The sequence below is a fragment of the Corvus brachyrhynchos genome, unplaced genomic scaffold, assembly GCF_000691975.1.
Source record: "Corvus brachyrhynchos isolate BGI_N302 unplaced genomic scaffold, ASM69197v1 scaffold11, whole genome shotgun sequence".
Classification (NCBI taxonomy): Eukaryota; Metazoa; Chordata; class Aves; order Passeriformes; family Corvidae; genus Corvus; species Corvus brachyrhynchos.
This window is the reverse complement of record NW_008236965.1, coordinates 4,441,554-4,465,188: the sequence shown is the minus strand read 5'-3', so window position 1 is coordinate 4,465,188 and position 23,635 is coordinate 4,441,554. Positions and strand designations below refer to the sequence as shown.

The window sequence follows — 23,635 nt, the reverse complement described above, 5'->3', positions numbered from 1 at the left end:
GCCTATATCTGACACTTGCTTCAGTAGTTCCACTGCTATGGCCTCCCACCAGATGGCATAAACTGGAAGCATAAAGGACTCAATAGGTTGACATGGTTGATATCTATCCCCTTGTGTGCAAGAACACAGGTATTTCTGAATCTATAACGATGGTACAACAATAAATAATACCTTAATAAATGTTAATGCATTAATAACTAAACCACCTGTACACTCAGAGTAAGTGTTTTGAGTATTACTCTAAAGTTTCCTCAACCCTTTTTCCTTTACCGTCTATAAATAAGGGCATCATCTCAGCTTTCATCTGGAAAATACAGAAGCCAGCACTCCTACTCAGAAATCATAAAAAGCAGTTGTCATGAAAAGCAGTTACTTACATGTTGCTGTGCAACAGATGAGTATGTCAATGTGCCTTACAAATAAAAAGGAAATATGTTTTACAGCTGTTGAACTATGCCTAAAAATACGTGATAGTCTAAGACAGCAGGTCTAAAAGGACCAAGTAAACTACTCTACTGTTTGTAGAAGGGCATGTGACTTTGTAGAAAGGGTCACTTTAAATGTCTCAGTTTTGATGAACTCTATGTCCAGCCAACTCCCATATTAGACGCAGAGAAGTACTGGCAGGTCACAGAAATACAAATTAACTTGAAATAACAGGACTTATTCTTTTATACTTACTATAAAGAGAACCTGAGTTACCACACTTTTGGGTATCTGACGCTCCACAAGGGGATCAGTTCAGCTGCCCAGACACCAAGTGCCGTTTCAGACACTCGTGGGTATGTAAGACACCTGCATAGTTGGCAGATATGATGCAGAACCTATGGAAGTGTCAGGTTCCTCTGGTCTAACAGCTGGAGGCAAGTCAAAACAAAATACCCTGGGGGTACACAGTTCCAGATGCAGGCTACTGATTTCAGCCCCTGGGCTTTGGCCTTATGTCTAAATTTAGATTCAGGCACCTGATGTTAGAAACCAACCAGGTCTGTGCACCACAGTCAGAGGAGATCAAGTCACTAAAATGAGTGAAACCTTGAGAGTCACTCCTGACTCCAAGAGCAGACACCTACATTTGGTCAGCTGAACCACGATTTGAACTCCCTGGATAGCAGTGACAGATCTCCAGTGGGACTCCCCCAAAGTCCAGATACCAAACTCACACGATTATAACCCAGACTTAGGGCTCTGACACAGAAGCTGCGTCCCAACTTCTAAAGTTTAGTGAGAGGAACATCAGCCCTAAAGAAGCAGCCCAGACGCATACACGTGAAGATTTGCTCTCTGTAAGCACCATCAGCCTGAGAAATTAAATAGTACTAGTAGGGAAGAGGAAGGCTCTTATTCAGTTCACACACCACCATTCAGAAACAGCACAAATTTTATGTGTTGTTGGTTCAAGCAAACAAGAACTTCTTAGGCTTCACAGATTTATTTTTCTGAACACAAATGTTTGAATTTATCCATGACCATTACAGTTGATTTTCTGGCCATGTCCTGTATTAGGTCTGGCTGAGATGGAATCAATTTTCTTCACAGCAGCCCACATGGTGCTGTATTTTGGATCTGTGACTAAAACTGCACTGGTAACACACCAGTGTTTTGGCTATTGCCCAGCATACCTACACAGCTTTCTTCTTTCTCCTTATTCCTTTTATTTCCTATTCCCAAGTAGGCCAGGGGTGGGCAAGAAGCTGGAGGGGACACAGCAGCTGACCCAAGCTGAGTAAAGGGATATTCTCTGCCATATGGCCTCCTGCTCAGCAATAAAGATGGGTGGGCTTTGGGGGATGTTGGTCTAGGAGGTTTCCATTCCTTGGAGACTGGCTGGACATTGATCCACCGTAGGTGGTGAATTAATTGATCTACTGAATGGTGGTTGCCTTTGTGTTGCCTCTTTTTTTTCCTCTGTCATTTTTTTATCAAATTGTCTTTATTCATGAGTTTTCTTGCTTTTGCTTGCCCTGCTCTCTCCCTTATGGGGAGCAAGTGGCTGGGTGGAGCATAGCTGCTGGCTGGGGTCAACTCACCACACCTCCTCTGATGTCTCTGAAGAAACAAAATTCAGATGAAGAAAATGAACACAATTTATGAGGGGAAAGAAGTGAGCAAGGAAAAAAAAATCCTTTTCCCTGTTCTGAAAACAGAGAACACTTTGAAATAGACATTTGGTGACTTTTCCAAACCACTGGGCATGTGAGAACCACTAGGTCACAACTCAGATTCAGAGGATGAAAGGGGTGTCTAACTGCTGCTTTACTGCATTCTGAAGAAGGGTTGGGATGTGTATTTGCGGACTTGGCAAGGATATTCCACCTGCTCACTGCCTTGTCTTCGAGACGGTATAGCAACATTTTATGTAAAAGCTGGTAGAAAGCTGACACACACTAGCTTAGGTGGATGCAAAGCAGCATGCAGTTAAATATGAGATTTAGCACATTTTACACTTCAGTGTCACGCTACCTTAAATTACCATCGTGAGGTTTTTTTCCTATTCTGAGTTTATCCACACTCCGAAAAGCAGCTGTGCTAAATAATAGATTCAGTGAATTAGTCCAGAGTTGATGTAAATGTAATACTGCACTAAAGAAGCTGAGTGCTGCACACTCAGGCAACTCTCCAGTTACTGGAAGCAGGCTGAGCATTTCTTTTTTGGGATACAGAACAGAAGCCAGGCTGGATTCTCAGAGGTAAACAACACCTGAGCTCAAGAAGGATCATTCCTGAACATCCATTTGCAGATACATACATTGATCCTCCATTCAGTAACAGCATCAGCTCAAGGTTAAGTGAGAAGTCAAGCACAAAGTACTGCTAAACAACTGCAAACAGCCATACAGCATCTCTGACAGGATGTCTGCAGTGCAGCTTCTGCTCAAGGTGTGGATGAATCCCATGTGTTTCAGGTTAAAGAATGCTTTGAATTTCAAGTGTCCAGAGGGCTCAGGTGCCCTGAGTCCTATAACAGGTAAGCCTCCCTCAGGCCTCGCTTGCTATTTGAAGACTGGGTATTTGAGTTGTCTTTCAAGATGAAGACCCTGATAGACACGAGTGGAGAGAAGGCTGTGGCTTCAGCATCTGAAGAATCAGCTGATAATCAGGAAGTTCTCTCTAGCAAACAGCTACACATCTTCTCCTTCTAGTTTTGATGTCAAAAACTTTGTTGTCCCATGACCTGTCCACTCTCCCCACCAAACTCTTAAACTTATCTTTTCTTAAAAAAACAATCCAAATAGCAGCAAAACAAGGAATAAAACTATAGAAAAAAAATGTCAAGAATCAACCAAATGATTATGTCGTTCATAAAGAGGCAGGAAACAATCTTACGAGAGGCACAGGAGGGGGCTGGGGGAGGCTCATGGCCCCTGTGTGCTCTGAACGCTGGCACAGGAGCACAGAGTGAAGGAACAGCCATGGGAAAAAAATATGATTTATGTACAGTGAAAGTCTGGACTTCTTGAGTACAATTCAGACACATATACACTAAATCACTGGACCCATTGGATCATGCTGCAACAGAGATCTCAACATCACAGATGGGTAAGGAACAATGTAAGCAACTGGACAAAGTCAGCTTTTGAACTTCTCCTAAGGGATAGGTAGACCAACACAATTTAAGCAAGCAAAAAAAAAGCCAACAGAACTCAAAATAATATGAACCTTTAAAATCAGATTAATAAAAGCAGAGAAAAATCTAATAAGATATGTCACATCGATACTAAAATTGTCCTTACTCAGCGGGGCACAATACTGCAGGAGGATGTAGAAGCACTTATTGTCAACAGTTATGTTTAGATAGGAAGGAAGAAAAGATAAAAGGAAAAACCAATTTCAGACACAGCATTGTATAGACCACACTGGAATTTGCTGAATTTGGGATTTTCCAAATGAGAAAAAAAAAGAACAGAAAAGTACTAAAAGTCAAAACAATATATCCTATTGTATGCCTGGCAAATAAACTTAAGCCAAATTAAAACTTCAAACTAAGGTACCAATACTAAGTATCTCTCAGCTGTAGATGATAAATCTCATTTTTACATTTGACACCCAAAGCTGGGTTTATACATCACAGACAGTTCTTCCAGAAGACTCTTTTTCTCCTCCTAACCTGATAAAATTGTATCTGCTAATAAACCCTTAACAGCAGATATCTTGGGAACAGTAAGGGAGGAGAAAAGATGATAGTTATGAGCTTTTCAGTCCTATTTTATCAATTCAGCAGTACTTTACTCTGTCAGACCACAGTCTCTTACTGCAAACTCACAGCTCCTCCCAGCTATGGGCAATGGGCACTGGTCAAGGAACTGAGTGAATGGATAAACCTAAAGAGAATGAGATGTTTTATGGCGGTAGTTACCACGTATCCTTCTGCAACACTGTCTGTCCCCAAGTTGAAAACATGGCCTTTTTGATGCAGTCTCAACCTCCTAAAAAATCACTGCCTCAAGAGGGAGAAAAATAGCAAGGGGTCGCCTTCCTAGAGAACACAGCTGCTTCATTACCCAGGCCATTGCAAGGACAGTATTTCACTGACAGAATTCAGTGGCTCGATATGTATTTACAACTGCAGTGTAAAGAACTGATGTCAATCTACAGACCTGCTATGTGACTTGGGGTCCTGCAGTAGTACAGCAGGTAAATTCATTTGTTTGTATTTTGGGAGACTGGTTAAATATTATACTGTTCCAACCAGACCTGAGCAAACTCCATTTACTGTATCAGTGAACCCTGTTTCACTTCAAAAGCATGACTCTTCTGTTTGTTCTCCTGCCACACTCTTAGGATGAGCTGAGACCTTCAAGAAGGCAGTCCACAGACAAACATTCATTCAAGCTTAAATTTCAAAGGGGACAGTGACTCTGGAATTTGTTTTTCCTCTTAGGGCAGGATGACACGTCTTCCTTTTACTTTTATTGTCACTTCTTTGTATCATTAATTTTTGAGGCTTAAATATTTCCCCATCAGCAAAGTCTAAATCATACAGCAATCAATATGGACAGAAACAGTAATAGTAAGAAAACAAGCAGAATTAAGGTAGTATTCCTTGAACTTAAATTTCCTCTCTTTGACTATGACTCATAAAATGTTTCTGAAATGGAAAAAAACACACAAAATCTAGTGAAAAATTAAACAATTATAACCAAAACCACAAATCAGATGAAAAAAATTCAAACACTATACTCAGCGGAATTTAGTTTTACTATTAACTGCTACACTCAAGACTCATAAATAGATTGCACTAATAAATATTTTCACAGAACTTAGTAAGATGCCAACTGTCAAAACACCACCTTCTTAAACAAAAAATAGAAACACAAGTAACTATGCTCCTATTAATACATATTTAGCTATTCCTTATACTTTCTACATCATGCAAAAAGATGAATTATTTGCTATGATCTTGGTACTCCTGTGCAATAGCTTAACACAAATTTTAAATAGTGAGTGGAGTAATCAAATTAAGTGCTGTGGTCAATGAACTTTGTGACTTACTGCCTTTGCTATTTTGTTGTCTGCTTATTTATATTCCATTAGTGCAGTCTCAGTAATCTGCAATACCTCTCAGATGTTGTGCATGGTTTTGCTTTGCTGAATTTTAGAATCCAACAGAGCTACTTCAAAACTTACATATATTTTCTACAACATATCCTTGTCACCACAAGCCACTCATACTAAATGTAAGATATTTTATAGAAAACAATACATCTCACCCCAAAAACCGGATTGCAAACACCCATGCCGTCCCATCTACATAAGAGAGATGGAACTTCAAGAGCAGAATACCCCTTAAAATCTAGGAACCCACAAATCTAAACCAAACAGCTCTCCCCTCTCCCCTTCAAAGATGCATTCCCTCATTCGTGAAAGGTTAGTGATGTTTTCCAAGGGATCACTCAAACCCTGTAAGGATTTGTGCTTTCACTGTGCTTTTCCTTTGAGCAAAAAGTCCTCTTTGGCCCTGAAGAGTCACCTCTTTATCTCCCAGAATCTTAACTCCGTTTTTAGGGAGATTTACATAGCACATTGTTGGGAGATGCACCTCAGAGAACACACACCTCTGCCTTTTGCTTCAGGCAACTCACCCCATTGCAGAGCCTAGCCCATATTGCATGTTCCGAGAGCAGATGGCACATCAAGTGCCTCACTGCTGATCACTGCCCTATCACATCAGAAAAGCTATGGAAAAAAAGCAGACTGGAATCAAGGTGTGAGAAGAGTCAGCAACCATCACTCCAAGCTGAAATCCCATGGGCAGAGAGGGAAGATGCTGCTGGTACCTATTTCTTCTCTCAGCTGGCTCTTTCTCAATACAACTGCATTTTTTTGTCCAGTTGGCACTAAGGAATAACATGATCAGTCATGGAATGAAACGAGGAAAATGAAAAACTGGATTATTCCTCTCCCAACATAACCACTGTCTTGCTTGCAGCACTTATTCATTCATTCCAAGAGTAATCCCAAGGAAATCTAAATCGTGTATCCGAAAGGTCCCTCTCCATACTGAGCTTAGCCTATGGATCTTCTGTTCCTTGGAGAATGGCACAGTATCTGTTTTGTTCAGCAGTTAAAGACTCCAAGAAAGACTGGGACACTACCATCCCAGGCAAAAGTGAAAGAACTTGAGGTCCAAGGTGGAATAATACTTTTGTGCTGAACACTTCAACTGGAACATTGACCAGTTTTCTGAGATTGCAAACTTCCCTGGACTGAATGTTTTTTCAAGATTGTTTGTGGTAAAAAGCAAAGATTGAATTTTGGAGAAATGACAAATACTAGACAGATTATAGTCCTATGCCTGAGTCTGATCATACTCCTCATTTCTGACTATCAGACATTAACTTTTTTATGCAAAAAATATTCCTCTGCCTATATTAAAAACCAAACCAGACTGAAGTAAGTATCACTTGCACTGAAAGGTTTTTCAATTTAAGTGAAGCACAACTTCAGCTGAATGAAATGTATCTTCAGTGATGTCATTTGAGGGTAAGACAATTATATATAATTACATTACATCAGACCTTCCTATAGATGTGCTTCTCTTTCCCAAGGCATGAATAGAGATGCCAAGAATTCTACTGAGGCCCCAGAGATTATAGGAAAGATAAAATAATAAATAATGAAGTTTAGTTAAAATTCCACAAGATACTGTACAAGTAGCCCACTCTTCTCACCAGCTCTGGCAAAATGTATGTAGAATGAAGACAGCAACTGAAGAAGAAGGGTATTTCTGGCCAAAAAGGCATATTCAAGGGAAATAACAAAGAGGTGAAAGAAGGACTATCCAGAGCCCAAAAGTATGATGGAAAAGTGCCTCTGTCAGCCAGAGCTCAATAGATCACTCTAGAAGATACAGTTTTCTAACCATTGGTCAGAAGGTTTCCACAATCAGTTTATAGATATGCAAGTTTGAACCTCCCATAGTCTGGGATGGGATTTAGTGAGCAGCTTCAGAAGTATGAAGTCAGAAGTATGAGCTGATGTGGAAAAGCTGGCTTCCCACACAAGGATTAATGCTGCAGGTGGGAAAGCCCCTGGACGACCCCTTCTGATGGCACCTGCACTCATATCAGCTTGACCTGCTCAACCTGCAGGTTAGCAAAGGTAATTCCAAAACACCTTCAGGAGCCCTGGTCTGCATTACCAGTTCACAAATTTTTCAGTATTTCAAGTTCTCACTTCCTCAGGGCAATTGAGATCTTGCAGTATTTCCAATCAGAGCCTGCTGGCACAGTGGAACAAGATAAGAGGATGTAGTGAGTCAATAATTGCGGCGGAGCTAATGGACAACAACTCACTAAAAGCTGTTTTAAGCTGCTTTTGCAACTCTGAGCTGAAAACTTGTACAAACCAGGTTGTAACCACACACTTTTCTCAGACAGACCCTGTTCTGCTGATCCAGGTGCTTTCCTACATATGTCTGTATGTGTTTCAGTTCTGAGACAAAATGTTACCTGCTAACTATCTAAAAGAATAAACACACCAGGCAAGAAGGACTCTGCAAGACTTTAAAAAAATCAGCTCTGTTATATTCAGCTTCTTTTCTAAGGTATGGCTATGTTCTCTTCCCTCTTGTTCTTTCCCACCAGAATCTGTAACATTTAGTTGTAACTATATAAATAAAATCAAAAGATGGGGAACATATGTTATTTGGTAAGCTGGTTACATATGCCTCCCTAGAACAGCACAGAGGCATACCTGAAAGATTTAATCATTACTTTTTGATTACTAAGCACTGAAATGATGAAAAAAGAACTGAAGGTCAGAGAATCAGGGAACAGTTTGGTTTGGAAAGAAACTTTAACATCATCTAGTCCCAATGCCCCCTGCCATGGGAAAGGACACCTTCCACTAGACCAGGTTGCCCATCCAACCCAGCCTTGAACACTGCCAGGGATGGGGCAACCACAGCTTCTCTGGACAATCTGTTCCAGTACCTCGCTACACTCACAGTAACAAATTTCTTTCTAACATCTAATCTAAATCTGCCATCTCTCAGTTTAAAGACATTTTCCCTTGTTCTGTCACTACATTCCCTTGTAAAAATTCACTCTCCAGCTCTCCTGTAGGTCCCCTACACATACTGGAAGGCTGCTGAGAGGTCTCCCCAGAGCCTACTCTTCTGATTTTCCATCTAAACCATACCATGCATACAGTTTATTTCTGCTATAAAAAGAAATAGAAATAAAATTATTAAAATCATTAAAAGCAAAAGAGGAAAAAGGCAAGGGCATTCGCAATGAGAGAAACTTTTCTATGACCTACCCACAAGTCACAACCTGAATTTGGATCTTATTCAACTCTGATTAATTCCAAAGTATCCTCAAGGCTGAAAGTTGATCACATAATTTAATTTGATTTTTGGTGGCAGAAACCTCGATGTAGGGTCACCAGAGCAAAAACAATTCAGAGGATTCTGTGAAACAAAGCATTCTGTACAGGTACCACCTACTCAAGGTTAATCTTAAACACATCTATCTCCATCTTCACTTTTTATATATACAGGACACTCTTTTAACCGAAACAAGAGAAAAGTGTTCAGCTTGCTTTTAATAGCACAAAGTGCAAAAAAGAAAAACCTATGAAACCTACTTTTTGTTCTGCTGTCCACTTCTATTTTTGTTGGCTCCTGAGTTGCTGTGGCTGGAGGTAATTTCTTCCCAACACTCTGAAAAAAAATAATTATTCTTCTTTAAAATTTGCAGGTTCAGTTAAAAGGTGGACAACATAAAAAATAATAATGGAAATACAAAATATAGGAGTACAAAAAAGACAGTAAAGAAAAAGAGGAGAATTATAAACTATACTTATGTTTGTTACTGGGGATAGATTTTCTCTAAAATTATAAAGAATTCATAAAAATGTGATTCTCCAATTTCCCTTTAATAATGTTTACTACTATTTTTAAACGATAACCTCTTAACACTTCCCTGAGTTTCAGGGAAGACTCACAGAAGCTTCACTGGTAGATTGAATATTAAGCAACTGATGAAAGCTGAAAGAAGCAGCAGGGAGGAACCCCCTTGACTTGTGTTTATACAAGGAGTATTCATTTCAGTCATTCTAGATTGAGTGTGATTTTTATATTGACAAGATCTCCTTCCTATTTATTTTTATTTATTTTTAGCAAAACCAACTATTTTACAGTGGATTACAATAATAAGCAATAACCAGCTTCAGACAGGTAAGCTGCAACAGTGAAAAAATTCTATCTGCCCCCACTAAAATAAAATAAAATCAGTGGTATTCAACTTCATGTATCTTCTCCTATTACTACATGCATGCTATCCCCTCTGTCTCTCAGTCTGTCTCCCTATGAAGAAAGTTTTCTATCCATAAAATCCCAGCAATGTGTAGATGAGAAAATAAGTGTAATTATTTCTGAAAATCCCTAGCTGTCATTCAACTTCCTTTCCTGACAAGGTCTGCATAAACACCACAAAGCCTTCTCCATGCTCCCATGACCTCCTGAGTAAAAGCTTAGAGACCAGAGTGCTAAGATTTAGTCTTGGAAGTACTGAGTACCATAAGGACCATAAGGAAAACACTGGTCAATATAAGAAGCAATGGGAGTACAGTTCTTTGAGTAGCTGAAAAATTCCAAGGTGCATAAAGAATACTGAGAGCTCCATGTTAATAATATGCAATAATGTGTCAAACTGTATCTATGAAAAGGACTAAAATAAGCACGGATTTCAGGCTGGTAAAAAGAGCACCTAGGGAGGAAAGATAGTGTGCACAGGATAGTAATCAAATCCATGTTGACAGCAAGGTGAACTACGAATTGCAACACCCAAAAGCATCCTGTTGCAACTTAATTTGCAGGTGGAAGTAGGAACTCCTGACCTTCTGATGAGCTTATAACTCTACTCAGAATCCAGAATTTGTAAACTGCTGGGGAAGAGAGATAAACAACAAAACTCTACAGAACTTCCCAAATTCTTTTCTGAGGTGGGAATGAGAGATAAGAAGCATTAAGTGAAGCAGTGATTAGGGAGGTAACAGAAGAATAGATGACAGATGTCTGCAAATCAGGAGAGGGCAAAACTAAAAAAAGTGCATGACCCGGTTGTGCTAGAGGAGTTTAAAGTCAAGAAGGATGATGATAAATCTGAGTGAATTCTATCTGCAAAGCAGTGAAAATTGTACTAAAAGAGATATAATGAAGAATTTGAAGATACCAGGCATTTGCATTTACACAGATAAAAGTACAGAATACCTTCAAGATGAAAGCAAGACTGGGAAGGCAGCTTCTGCTTCAGAGGCAAACAGGGCAGTTCAAGATAGCTGCACATCACAGTCCATGCTCAGTCAGGATCAAACCTTTATTCACAGTTCTGCTTCACGAAATTGTTTGGAAAATGACAAGAGCAGATACTCTAAACTGCACTGCTACTTGGCTCATAAAGACATGCTCACTAAAGGAATATAAAAACCCTTTAATTTAGGGGAGGTTTTGTTTTTTTAAAAAGATTAAATTGTTATGCAAGACCAATTAATTAAAGAAAATAATTTGGTAATTGCTTTACCGTACATGAATCATTGATTTTATGCCATGAAACCAAACATCATATAAACCCACAACAGGCTAAAATTTAACAAGCTACAAATCACAACAAAAGAATCATGGGCAAAAAGAAAGGTATTTGTGTATCCTAGTGGAAAATCCATTATGCAAAGTAATTTCCTAATGTATAGAAGCAGATGCAAGAGCAATGCTTGAAAACATTAATTCATCTGTACATTCAGAATGAATGCCTGTGCAGGTGATAAATCAGTATTGGGAACCAACTGACTCATTGTGAACAGTCCTTTTATTGTGAACTCCTTTTATTAGGAGCTAGGAGGCATAATTCAAGTAATTTTAATGACGTTTGCATAGAACCCACTCCAGTGAGAAGGGATACCTGAATTTGTTGTGGGACAGGGAGAGGAGAAGACAAGTGGAACTGCTGTTCTTTAATTGTGAGGGGGCTGCACTCTAGGATTTCTAGGGGTGAAACAAGTATCAATGACAGGAAAAAGGAATAAAAATTGACACATCATGCAAATGTGGTTTCAGGTGGATCTGCACTGCCAAGGTGTTTTACTCCTCCTGTAAAATGGTCCTAAAGGAGGTGGATTTTTAAAAATTATTATTTATTTATGCTTCCAATTGGTCTACATTTGCATGGAAAATGTGTTACCACTTTCTGAAAACACCTCCATGAAACTTAATATAGTACTAATTCGTTCATTAGGAAAAACCCAAGATAAACTTACCTCACTCTAAGAGAGTGAATCCTCTGTGATCTGGTAAGTCTGATGGTTTTGCTTTAATAGGCTAAAACCTCAAGCATAACTGAGATTTGTGTGCTGGGAGTCCCAGACCAAACAATAGTATCACAGTTACCAATTTTTCTGACAAGAAAACAAAAATGGGAGACAGTGACATCTCCCATATAAGCTAGAAACTTTCCTGCTGCCTCTCCAACTGTTCTATGTCACTCATACTCCCATACAGGTCAAATATCTACCAAGTTTATTAATGATAAGAAGGACAAAGCAAGTCCAACTTAAATTCTTGATGATCCAACACACATCTGCATGATGTAGACTTTTCTTTTCAAAAACAGTTACTATAGGATATTTTGGTGTCTTCTTCAGTTGAAGGCCCAGTGCAATTTATCAAAACCTTTACTTCTAAAAAAAGCAAACATAGGAGCAAAGAACACTCAATAGGTTGAACTGAAGATTTCAATATAATTTTTTCTCCTCCTCTGTTCTTTCTTTACATAAGAAGATGGTCCAAGCTCTTGTAGACACATTGATCTATGCTACAAAATACTGATATACAACTCCAGCTTTGCTGTTAGTCTTTTACCCAATTCATTCCTACCTATCAGGCTCAGTATTCCTTAGAAGGAAGCACATCTTACCTCATTGGAACACAGGCACAAAACAAGATTTAGAACTTGAGGGACTTTTTGGGCATTTAGACATTCCAAATCCAAGAACAGGATCCTCAACCCTGTCAGCAACCCCTGACATCTCCCAGCATAAACTGTTTCACTCCATTTACCTAAACCTATCAAGTTGCCAATTTTATCAATTAAAAGTCAAATGCAGCATGAACCAGAATGCCCATAATGGCACCTCCCAGCAGTGTCCTAAACACCAGGCTGCAAAGACAAGTGAAGTTCTGCATTTTCTCTCTAAAGCTGTGTATCTTGGATTCTTGGCTGCAGAATGGTTTCATCACCAGCCTTTGTGTCATTTTGTGCCTTTGTATCTCTAGCCTGGTGGTACAGACACACTCCTAAAGACTACTGTTTCAGTTTCCATCTATCCTTCTCCAGCATACTGATTATCATAAATCTCTTTTCTAGATGGTGGCAGTGAGCCTTGTTCCACTTACATTTCTCTGTAGATATCACTCTGACTTGCAAGAAAAACATGGTGGAAACACTTTGTGTTTTCTGACTCCAAGCCTAGGCTGACTCCCAACACAACACAATATTGTCAACAAAACAGGCAGAATCTCAATCCCACTATTTCTGCAAGGCGAGCATAATCCTGATAAGTGAATCCTAAAGACAAAAAGGGATGAAGTGCCCTCTTGCTGCAGAAACAGCTGATAAAAGCATGAATAATCACCATGATTTGATGTACAAATAGTCAGACGGATGAGACAGATTTAGCAGCAAGCTGGCAGTATTAATGTTTGGGTTAATGAAGCCAATGGAAGGACAGTCCAGCAGCACTAACCAGTTCTGTGAGCCTCGATGGCATTTTGGTACACTGCAAATCCATATCACTGCAAACCACTTTCCTCTGACACTGAATTAACAGTGACTGCAAAAATGGTTGAGGTGGCACACAAAGTCAGTTAAATGAGGTCATGGTACAATGTCAATGGTCTCATTTTATTTCATTTATATATCTTGTCTCAACTGCAATCCCTGTAACAGCAGGGAACAACACAAGAGAAGCAGAACATGCAATGAACAGTATACAAGTGAGTTTTCTCACCTAAAGGTACTATGGCCCTTCCCTACAACTACTGACACCTTACCAGAGTTTCTTCCTTTGGGATATTTTAGCATTGTACTTCAGGGTTTTCTGTTGTGGTTGAAAACTGACTTGTCTATTCACTTTTGTTATTCAGGTCTAGTGTCTCTAGAACATTTAATCTGAAAATTTAAATAGAATTGAAAAGTGCTCAGATAGGACCATACACAAGATTGTTATAGTTCTTTGCACCAAAGTAACATACATATCCATTGAGGCTCCTTTAACAATATAGGCTTCTTGAAGCAACAGCTTATTTACTGAGGAATAAGGAAAAAAAGATTTACTCAACATCATCATTTATTCTGCAAAGTGTATTGAGGTCTTTATCCTAGATAAAATATTTTGGAACTGCTACCTGGAATATAACTCTGTGAAGATATTCTTAAGGAATACAGCAGACATTAAAGAATTCATAAAAAGGGGCTGTATGAGCTGGAAACATTAAGCTTAACATAGTTTGTCAGTTTGAATAGTGAAAATGCAACAATGTACACTGGTGCTTTATACAGGAAGGAAAAGACAGTTACATATCTTTTGAACTTTCAGAATTTCAGAAAACCTCAATAACTAGGTCTGGGGAAAAAATGTGTCATGTTTCTCTGACCACAATACTTCCTCTTAACATGCAACTAGTATATTTAGATGTGGTTTATATGCATGAGAATTTTCTAATATATAGGTTTATATGCAAATCCAAGGTCACTATTAGTGAGAGTATAAAAGGTGTGTTCTTCAATGTATCTTTACACTCCATTTTGTAACTGAGAACATTTGTTCACAAAGAAGCAGAAATGGTTATTAGAGTCTTCCAGCTCTGGATTACCATGAGCATAAACAAATTTCTCACTATGTTAATGCTGGTGTTGTGAGGGGGCAGACAAATTAATTTTTTTTCTAATGTGCTTCAGGTACTTAAGGAATGTCACCAAGTCCTCTATCTATCCTATCTGTTCTGCCTTAAAATCTAAAAAATAAAAAAGAAAAAAGAAAAAAAAGAGAAAAAAGAAAAAAGAAAAGAAAAAAAGAGACCCAAAATATAAAAAGCCCAAAGACTTTCAGATGTCAAAATCCTCTCACTCTGTCAGAAACAGAATAAGAGAAATATCCAAGATTTCATTTTTTTCCCATACCACCAACACTCAGCTCCACATAAAATTCTTTCTGTGACAGCATGATCAGTATTGCTATCCTGAGGTTTCCCCAAAGAACAGAGTTAACATTTTTCTGAAGGGTCACCACATGGGACTTCAAAGAGGGTAATTTTAAGAAACGTTTATAGAGAAAACAAAAATCCTTGAGGAAAAGTTCAGCTAAGCACCTGTCTACACATTTGATTGCCTCAGTCCTCTACAGTAGCTTCTTCCTCTGTAACTACTTTCTTCACAGCTTTGCTTTGGTAGAAATACTATCCATGTGCTCCTAAACAACAATTACTTGTATTTTTTAATACCAGCCAGATAGGTACATCTGCCCAATGCACTCCCAGCTAATATAGAGAGACTCAGTTGCCCAAACATTTATACTGACACCATCTCAGAGGAAATTCCCACCACAATGCACGGTAATTTCCTTAAGACTAGGTTAGGTGGATGAATGGGACAGGTAACAAGTGTTCATCAAGTCCTCAGGCTATCACAAGCACAGGCAACAAAAATCCTTTTTACCCTTCTGCTCAGTTTATTCTGAGTGTGAGAAGAGAGACAGGATGTCTCATAATTCATTTGCTGTGAGCAAGAGAGAGGGAACAGTCTGGTCACTGCCTGGGCCCACCCACCAACCATGGCCAGGTCCCCTTGGGTGTGAATTCCAGCCACCACTCCTCCCTTCTGTTGTGACATTAACATATCTGCAAGGAGAGAGGGCACTGACCCATGTTCCAAAGCATTGCAGAAGGGAAGAAATTTAAAAAGCGGTTTCAACGCTGTCTCCTTCACTAAACAGCTGCACAAAGATTTGGGCTAAACTGAGGCAGGAAAATTTATGGTCATAGGGGTAAGGTACAACTCTCAGTTGCAGCACTTACTGATACCATCTTATTTATGCCAGGCTCCTCTGGAAAGCATGGTGAGCCTCTCACAGTGTGCTTTAGTAACTCCTGGAGCCAGCACATCACAATTTGGCCATGCTCAGGGCAAAACAAGGAAAGGTTGCATAAGTGCTTGCTGGGGATTAAAATAAGTTTAGCTATCAAATATTAGAAGCTGATTGCATAGATTTAAGTTTGATTGTAACTCACTTACAGCTTAGCACAAATGAGCCCTGCTCAAAGCCTGGTGCAGGTGAACTTCCTTTGTCAGTATGGCTGGCTCAGCAGGGGAAGAAAAAAAGACTGGATACCTTCACACAAGGGCTGAGACCCTGGAGGGCCTCAAGCTGGAAGATAAGAGTGGTTAATGGCCTGCCTATATGAATAAAGAATCCAATGAGGTACTGGAAGACCCCAGATGATAAATCACCATTGGACCAAGATGCGCACGCAAGCACGTGAAGATCTTTGCAGACTATGGGGGTGTAATGGCCAGGGACTTCTGCCTCTCCAGAGGCACCCAGCTTCAGCTGAAATAAACCAGCTCTGCCTCAAACCCAAGGTCCAAACTCTTCTTTAGTGGTTCTTGCCTTTACATCATTCAGAAGTTGAAACACGAACGTCACTCAGCTCTAAATAACAGGGGATGCTTCCATAAAGAATGTGCCCCCTAAGCACAGCATCAGATATAGCACACACCCAGAGAGCTTTTTAGTGGAATTCTTGGTAAATATTCCACAGAATGCAGACAAAAAAGCAATTAAAGTATTTTAAACTTCATATTACAGTTTCTTTTCACATAGTCAAACCGTATTTTCTTCCATTGGACAACCTGAAAAAGGCATATTTTCACACTTAGTCCATATTCCAGCAGATTAAAGTGCAGTTTTTCCAACTGATGTCTATATTAGAGGACACTTGGACTTGAATGAACATAGGCCTTCTGATTTATAGCATATCTTTGTAAAGAAATAAGTCCTTTTTTTTAATTTTGGAAAAGATTTTACCTGTGAAGGGCTTTACCCTTCTGTAGGAAGGTTGCAAACCCCTGCATTTAGATGCTGTGAAAGGTGTATGAACTGCTGGCATCTTAATTCTCTTTGTCTAGACAAAATCAACAATCTCTAAATTAAGGGTGTTCCTCCAAATAAACATCCTGTTGTTGCAAAGCAAAAGACTGAAGCCTTCATCCCACTGGAGCTCCTTGGAAATGAACACAATTTCAGCCATCAGCATGACTCTTACCACAGTAAACAAGTTTATACAAAGCAGACAAAGTCAAGAGTTATGAAGTGGAGGCCCTATAAATGCTCATGTACATCAGTCCACCAGGAACTGGCTACAACACCACCAGTGCTTTAGAGGGAAGGAACATTCAGGTAGTCAACAAATATATGCTGCTTGAATCTTAAAGGCTTTTGGAATTAGCATGAATATGCAGAAAGACTAAAGGTATATGGGGGAAAAATGCTTTCTAGTGTTCAATTCAGAAGTTACAAAATAACTTGAATACAAAAGGAAGAAAAAAAGGGGGCAAGTATAGAAATAGCATGTCAGTCTAAATCCTTCTACAATACCCATTGCAGAGAATGGTAAACAGGTTGTGATTACATTACACCACACTCAGTTCACTTGGTGCCCTAGAAATACAGCACTGATTGTCAGAGCATCTTACAATTACTGTATCTGTCATCCACTGTCACGGCCCTGGAATCCAAGCAGACAAGCAAGCAAGCAAGTAAACAAAGCAAAGGAAACAGAACAGAGGTCCCCAGACAAGGGAAATTTTAGAATAAAACAGGATTTTTCTGGGGTTTTTGTTTTGATTCATCACTGGTGTTTATTCTTCTGATATAATTATTTCTTCACAGTTGAAAAGAAGAAGCAAAACTACCTCTACTCACTGGTTAAAATGCTTAAACTACATCAAGCCTAAGAATAAGTGCTTTGACTACTTAAGGAATAGTCACATTTGTTTTGATTAAAAACTATTTTATTTTTCAAAATAACTGTAACTTCTGAAATATTTAATAAAAGAAGTTACTGGTGTTTTACTTAATTACATCAAAAAGTATTTGAAAAGCACATAAAGGGAAGTCCTTGAAAATCACTTGCTGGACAGACAAGGAATTATTTATGTGATTCTCAATGTTTGTGGCAAAATAAAGACAAAATCAGAAGCCTGTATTACCTTTGGCATACCACTGAGAAGGATTATATACAGAAGAAAAGGGAGGGAGAAAGGATGGCCAGGATGATTCAATCAGCATGTGTTGACACTCCCTATTGGCTCAGAGTCTGTTACTCCAAAACTAAAGATGAGAGTAAGTTCTTTGGAAGATTTTCCAGGTGTGGATTTTCTTTAGGAGAAGGCACTAGGTCCTGCAATTAAACTTATTTTATGCAATTGCTTTTATCTTATATGAATAAAATTTTATCTATTGAATATGTTATTCACAATTACTTATTATTTTAGTGGTTATTTAGCATGATTTCTTGCTTAGCCACTGAAAAGGTAAGAAATCCTAAAATTTAGGGTTTCATACTGCCTCTTGCTGTGTTGTGACTACATGTGCCTCACAGTTTACATCTAATCTGCTTATACTTCTTAGTACAATGACATTCAGCTGGTTTTGTCCCTGAGATGTAAAAAGACAAGATTGAGTGTTCTGATGTAGTTATTCAAGATGGAGTTAATTTCATTCAAAAATCAACTGTGATGTTGATGCCAGTCACTGCAGGCTTCCTTTTTGTCACTGGAGGTAAAACAGTCCTTTTAGCATGTAATTCATGTTTGGGATAAAGAAAGCTCCTGTCCTAATAATGATTTTTAGTCTACAGACTGTGAAGAAAGACTGCTTGTTGTCTAAAAGCAACACCACAGACACCTAAATTCAATCACCAGAATCCTGTTATAGTTGCTAGTAGCCAGCTAATCTATGTAAAAATCTGTCCTTATCTATCTATCTGCATCTGTATATTTATAGATAAGCAATAAATCTATAAATCCGGCTACCTAATAAGTAAATAATTAAATAGTGATGTTACAACATACAATGTTGCCTTTATAAGGGTCATGTATGATCTTTTCTATTTTGCATGGCCAATTGACAGCAATTTTCAATAAAATACAAAAATAAAAAAGTTGCTGGTTCTGGCTCCTGAAGAAGATTGAAATTGTAACCTCAATGCAAACTCAAAACTAAACTGATATTACAATGAGTTTACTGTTCATCCTTTAAAAAAAAAAAAATTAACTTGCATAAGTAACTTGTCAAAAGACAGCAAACAAAGAGTAGGATTTCATCATGGTGACCAGTGGAGTTGTTCAGGGATCTAGATCATGGCTCTTGTTTTTCACATCTTCACAGATGACCCACCAAAGGGGAAGACAGAAACTAAGTTCAGAGAGAAAATCAATGACACATTTGGAGGAAAAATGGTATCTTAAGACAGAAAGGCAGGCTTTGAAACCTATAGTTGTCAATACTTTGGAAAGCAATAAAGAGCAATGGAAAGTGCTCTCAAAATGCTGCATAAATCCATCCAACACCTTGGTGATCGTGTGCGGTGCTCACCTTCTTTTGCTGTCACACATAAACCACCTGAGTTCCCAAAGGAACTGAAAAAGACAGAAAGCCACCAAGAATGATAAAACATGTGGAACAGATCCCTCATTCTGGGAAAAAACAGATACACACAGGTGACATAAGTCTATAAAAATCAGGAGAGGAAATAGGGAGGAGTCACTCATTAACTCTTCCAGTAATAAAAATTAAGGACTCACTCATCTCTTCCAGTAATAAGAATTAAGGGCTATCAGATGAAACTGGCAGGTACCACATTCAAAACAAACAAAGGGAGCTAACTCCTTCCCACAGCATGTGATCCAGCAGACTGGAACTCTTTCACAGGAACTACAGGTACTAAAATGTTACATACAATCAAAATGTGACTGCTTGATTTGCCGAGAAACAAAAATCCCTTATGGTTATTAATACAAATTTTAAAATGATTAGGGGCTGTTAAGACTCCCTGCAGGAATTTCTTTTTATGTGCAACCTGTTCTCACAGTCTTCCCCAGGCTTCTGCTATGGACCTCTTGTGGAGGCACAACATGAGCCCAGGCACAGTCCTGATCGGAACTACAGATGTCCCAGGATCTTCCAATTTCCAAGAAATATTACTCTTTAACATATGGAAATGGAATATTGAATACAGTACTCTTCAGAAAGTAAATTTAAATAAAGCAAGGTGACATAAAACCAAAGTGATAACTCAAGGGAAACTTCAAAGCATTACTCCAACTCCTATCTGCCCCCCAAATATTGTGAAACACACTAAGTTCTTCAGTTAAAAAGGAAGCAAAATCATAGAACAAAGATATATGTAGAAAATGAGAAAATTCTTCAAAATTATACAGTCCTGTATTATATATTATATAATTTAAAATTAATATATATTACATAATTAAAATTATATAGTTCTCTGCAGAAGACTACAGAAATTTTCAATGGAAAAATTTCAAAACTAAGGAATACTTTATGGTATGTATATAAGTCTACTTTCCTGGGCCATCTTTTGTAGTTGCCACAGAAGTGAAAAACCCACTATCAAGCTAAAAGATTATAAAAATCAAATACTGGATTGACAGTCAGCTATTGCAATGAAAAAGACAAATCCACAGTACAGAAATATATATTTACATTTTCTGTTTAGCCACCTCAAACATGACATGTAAGGTGGATTATGTCCATCACAACTCTACCAAGTGAAACCCTTGTACTTGAAACTTACTAACCTCCTGAATAAATTCCGATTTATTTCCAGTCAAGCTGTCTGGAAAGGCTTTGACTGTCACCACCTTTTTCTGAGAAACTGCTAGAGATTCAAGACATCTTGAGATGCACAATATTTCAGAGTATGAATACAAACCATTCCCTCAGTGATGAAATTGATGTTTACGTGGAACTGTAACTGTTTGTATTGCCCACATTCATGTAATTTATATTTCTGCATTTAAAAGGATCTCAAACCTTCATAGTGGGGAAGACTTCTAATTAAAGAGACTGCTTCACAGACTCCTAACTTCCCATTTGCAATGACAAAACATCTCTTCAGCAATTTCAGAACTGCTTAAATGGAAAATTACTTCTGTTCCTGTTTCCAGCTGTTGAGCTCCATTTAGAAATTACCTGAGCCAGCACCAAATGTCTCATACAGCTACCCATGCACTAAAACTACCAGGTGTTAAGGAGACCACCATCAGTCTTCAAACCACAGATGAAGAATATCTTCATTAGCATTATGCAACTCACCAGAGAAATCTGTGCTATTTTAAATAACATTCAAAGAAATAAGTAGGTAAACCATGCAATGCAAAATTTTTGGTTTAACCTCTTGGATGGAAAAGGGGGTAGAAACACAACCATGAACAGTGAAACATCATTCCCACTAAAATTCTGGGTAGCGTGGAGAGCAGAACAGCGCACATTTTGCTTTTCAGTGTTCTCCACAGCTAAACCTCTTCTACCAGCAGGTAAGTGCAGATTCTAAAGCTGTTTTAACTTCATATTTTGACAAGGTCTTAAAATTTGAAATTATGGGCAGGGAAGGGACTGGAGAGGTTTTTTTCCTACTAACATGCTTGAAGCGTTGGACAGGAGAGAAACCTATATATCTTAACTTGCCTGCTTTAAAACATCAGTATTTCTGTAAAATTTGGAATCCTGATATTTGATGCTGTCAGGCTGTCAGTTTCAAAACATTAATGAACTAAAAATCTGCCTTCCTAAAAGGTTAATGGTGAGAAAGTGAACATAAGAGTTTAGATTAGATAGATGCTGCTGAAACAAATGGAGCGAGACGTATTAGAACCACTGATGAGTAAAAACACTTTAGTAAATGAAATAAAAGGCAAATGCAGAATGAAACCCACCCAGCATGCTCCCAGCTGCCTGATCTCAAAGCTCTGGAAGTGTGCACATCAAAATCAGCTCGATGAACAAGCTCATTTTCTTTTTTCCTCAAGCTGCAGATTTGTTATGCTAGAAGGTGCTTTCGTAACAAAAGTATTTTTTTGAGCAGCAAGCCTTCTTTCTTCCCTGCTTTATTTTTCATTCTCCTTTTTTACTTTCCTTCACATTAAATGTAAAGAAAACAGTTCCCTTGCTCTCTTTGCCATGAATTTTGCCATTTGCAGGTTGCCATTCACAGTTAATTTCTATCTCTTCTAGGAAAAATACTTCAGTCAGTCTGCACTGAGTGAATGAAATTCCTTCCTACTCTCCCAGGAGAACCATGCCTGTCTAGATTGCAGCTGGTAACTTGCATGATCCAGATTGCACCATCCAGCTTAGAAATCGCAGTTATAAAACCTCCCTCTTTTCCAAAAATTGTTGAACCTTACAACTGCTGCATGAATCTCCACTTCCTTTAGCAGCAATAAGGAAAGCAGTGCAGCTTCTTCCATCTCTGAGAAGAATAAAAAAATCTATGAAAACAGCAAGCAGGGAATGTCTCTTCTTTAATATCTTCCTCTTTAATGTGGAAACATTATTTCTTTGCTCTTTTACAAAAGTTATGATGTTGTCAACAAACTGAAAAGTAGCTGTTTAATGATATTTTTCAAATTCAATTATTATAAACAAAAGAACAAACCCATACTGTCATGCAAATTATCCCAGATTTAGTGCTGACAACAAAGATTTCTTCCATTTTGGAATTATACTTCTTTTCTCCTCAGATTAACTTTCATTTTTTTTAGTTTTGGGGGGTTATTCCCCTCACCTTACATCACTGAAATAAGAAGTTACTGAGGAAGAACAGGGAGACATTTTTATTTTAAACCTTACAGGGAAGACTGCAGAGCAACAAGTGACTCAAAACACAAATGGAAAATGACTATTATCATGTATTTCAGCTTTTCTTTCCAGCAAGTGCTTTAGGTACAGAGACTGCTGCAGAAGAAAGTGTCAGCTGTCCATGTGGAAGACTCTGCTCTTTGGGTGGCCAGTGCGTGGCAAAGAGCCCGGCACCCAGCAGAAAGCAGCCACCAGCAGCCCCTGCTTGGCTCCCAGTCACTGCTGCATCAGGACTTCCTCCCCAGGAGCTGCCCTCTCTCCCTTCTCCTTGGCTTTTATTGGGAAGCTTTTATAAAGACCTTGGTCAACTAACTGTAATAATATAAGCTCACATCTCTAGTATTTAGGGACTATTTTAGAAACACAGAATGCCAACAACCTCCTATAGAAACACACACAAAGCGTTAAAAAGGCATCTTAGAAACTTGGCCTACAGATTTTTTATCCTACCAAGTGCCTGGCTGCTCCTTTCACACTCCTCCTTTCCTCCTTCCTCTTTTCTTTATTTAAGGCAGAAAAAAAGAAAGAAACATGGCACATTTTAGAAGAAAAAACAACTCAAAAAACTTGCTGCTTCATTTCTGCACACAGCTTACTGACTTTAGCTGTGAAAAGCCAAAGTTGAGGGAAATTTACATTTTTGTACTAAGAGCTCCCAAAGTATCTGCAAATAATTAAACAGTTTACTTGGTATGTCTCCATTCAGCTTTCTATAAAATTTTACAAGCAACAGTTGATTCTAGCTGCTTTTTCTCGAGGGGGAAAAAAGATATATAATTTTCTAAAACACTCATTCACGTCAATTTTCCTCACTTGGACAAATGTCACCGCATACAGAAGAGGAATTAGCAAAGCTCTTCCTTTTTCTCCCGCTAAGAAGAAGTACAGTTTTGTTAGTGCATTTAGGAAGGAAAAAACAGGGGGTGGGGGTGGTGAATTTTCACTTACTAAGCAAACATTTGAAAGAGCAACACATCCAAAGATTTTAAACTCATCTTGCTTAACTCTAAAGTTGTATTACTCTTTAGAGTATGAAAATTTTAACCACATCATATAGAAATAGAAAACATCTGCACAAGTTTAATGGCCAAACAGGCAGAAGGGAAAAACCTCAAGCTAAATAGAACCAGGAGAGAATATGTTTTTCACAAAAAGTAAAACCCCATATTCTAATATGGACCTCCATAGCAGGAAT

The 23,635-nt window shown here is 38.5% G+C and overlaps 1 protein-coding gene across 10 annotated transcripts in view; it reads right to left on the bottom strand.

The window, feature by feature from the left end:
• SH3KBP1 (SH3 domain containing kinase binding protein 1) overlaps window positions 1-23,635 on the bottom strand; it is a 189,173-nt gene that overhangs the window by 52,671 nt on the left and 112,867 nt on the right. For all 10 annotated transcript variants that reach the window (XR_001860063.1, XM_017728444.1, XM_017728445.1 and 7 more), the window contains one exon: window positions 9,091-9,166. Coding sequence is in view for 9 of the 10 variants with exons in the window: in XM_017728444.1 (XP_017583933.1) it covers window positions 9,091-9,166 (76 nt within the window). In the remaining variant the exon portion in view is untranslated. The remainder of the gene's footprint in view (window positions 1-9,090; window positions 9,167-23,635) is intronic.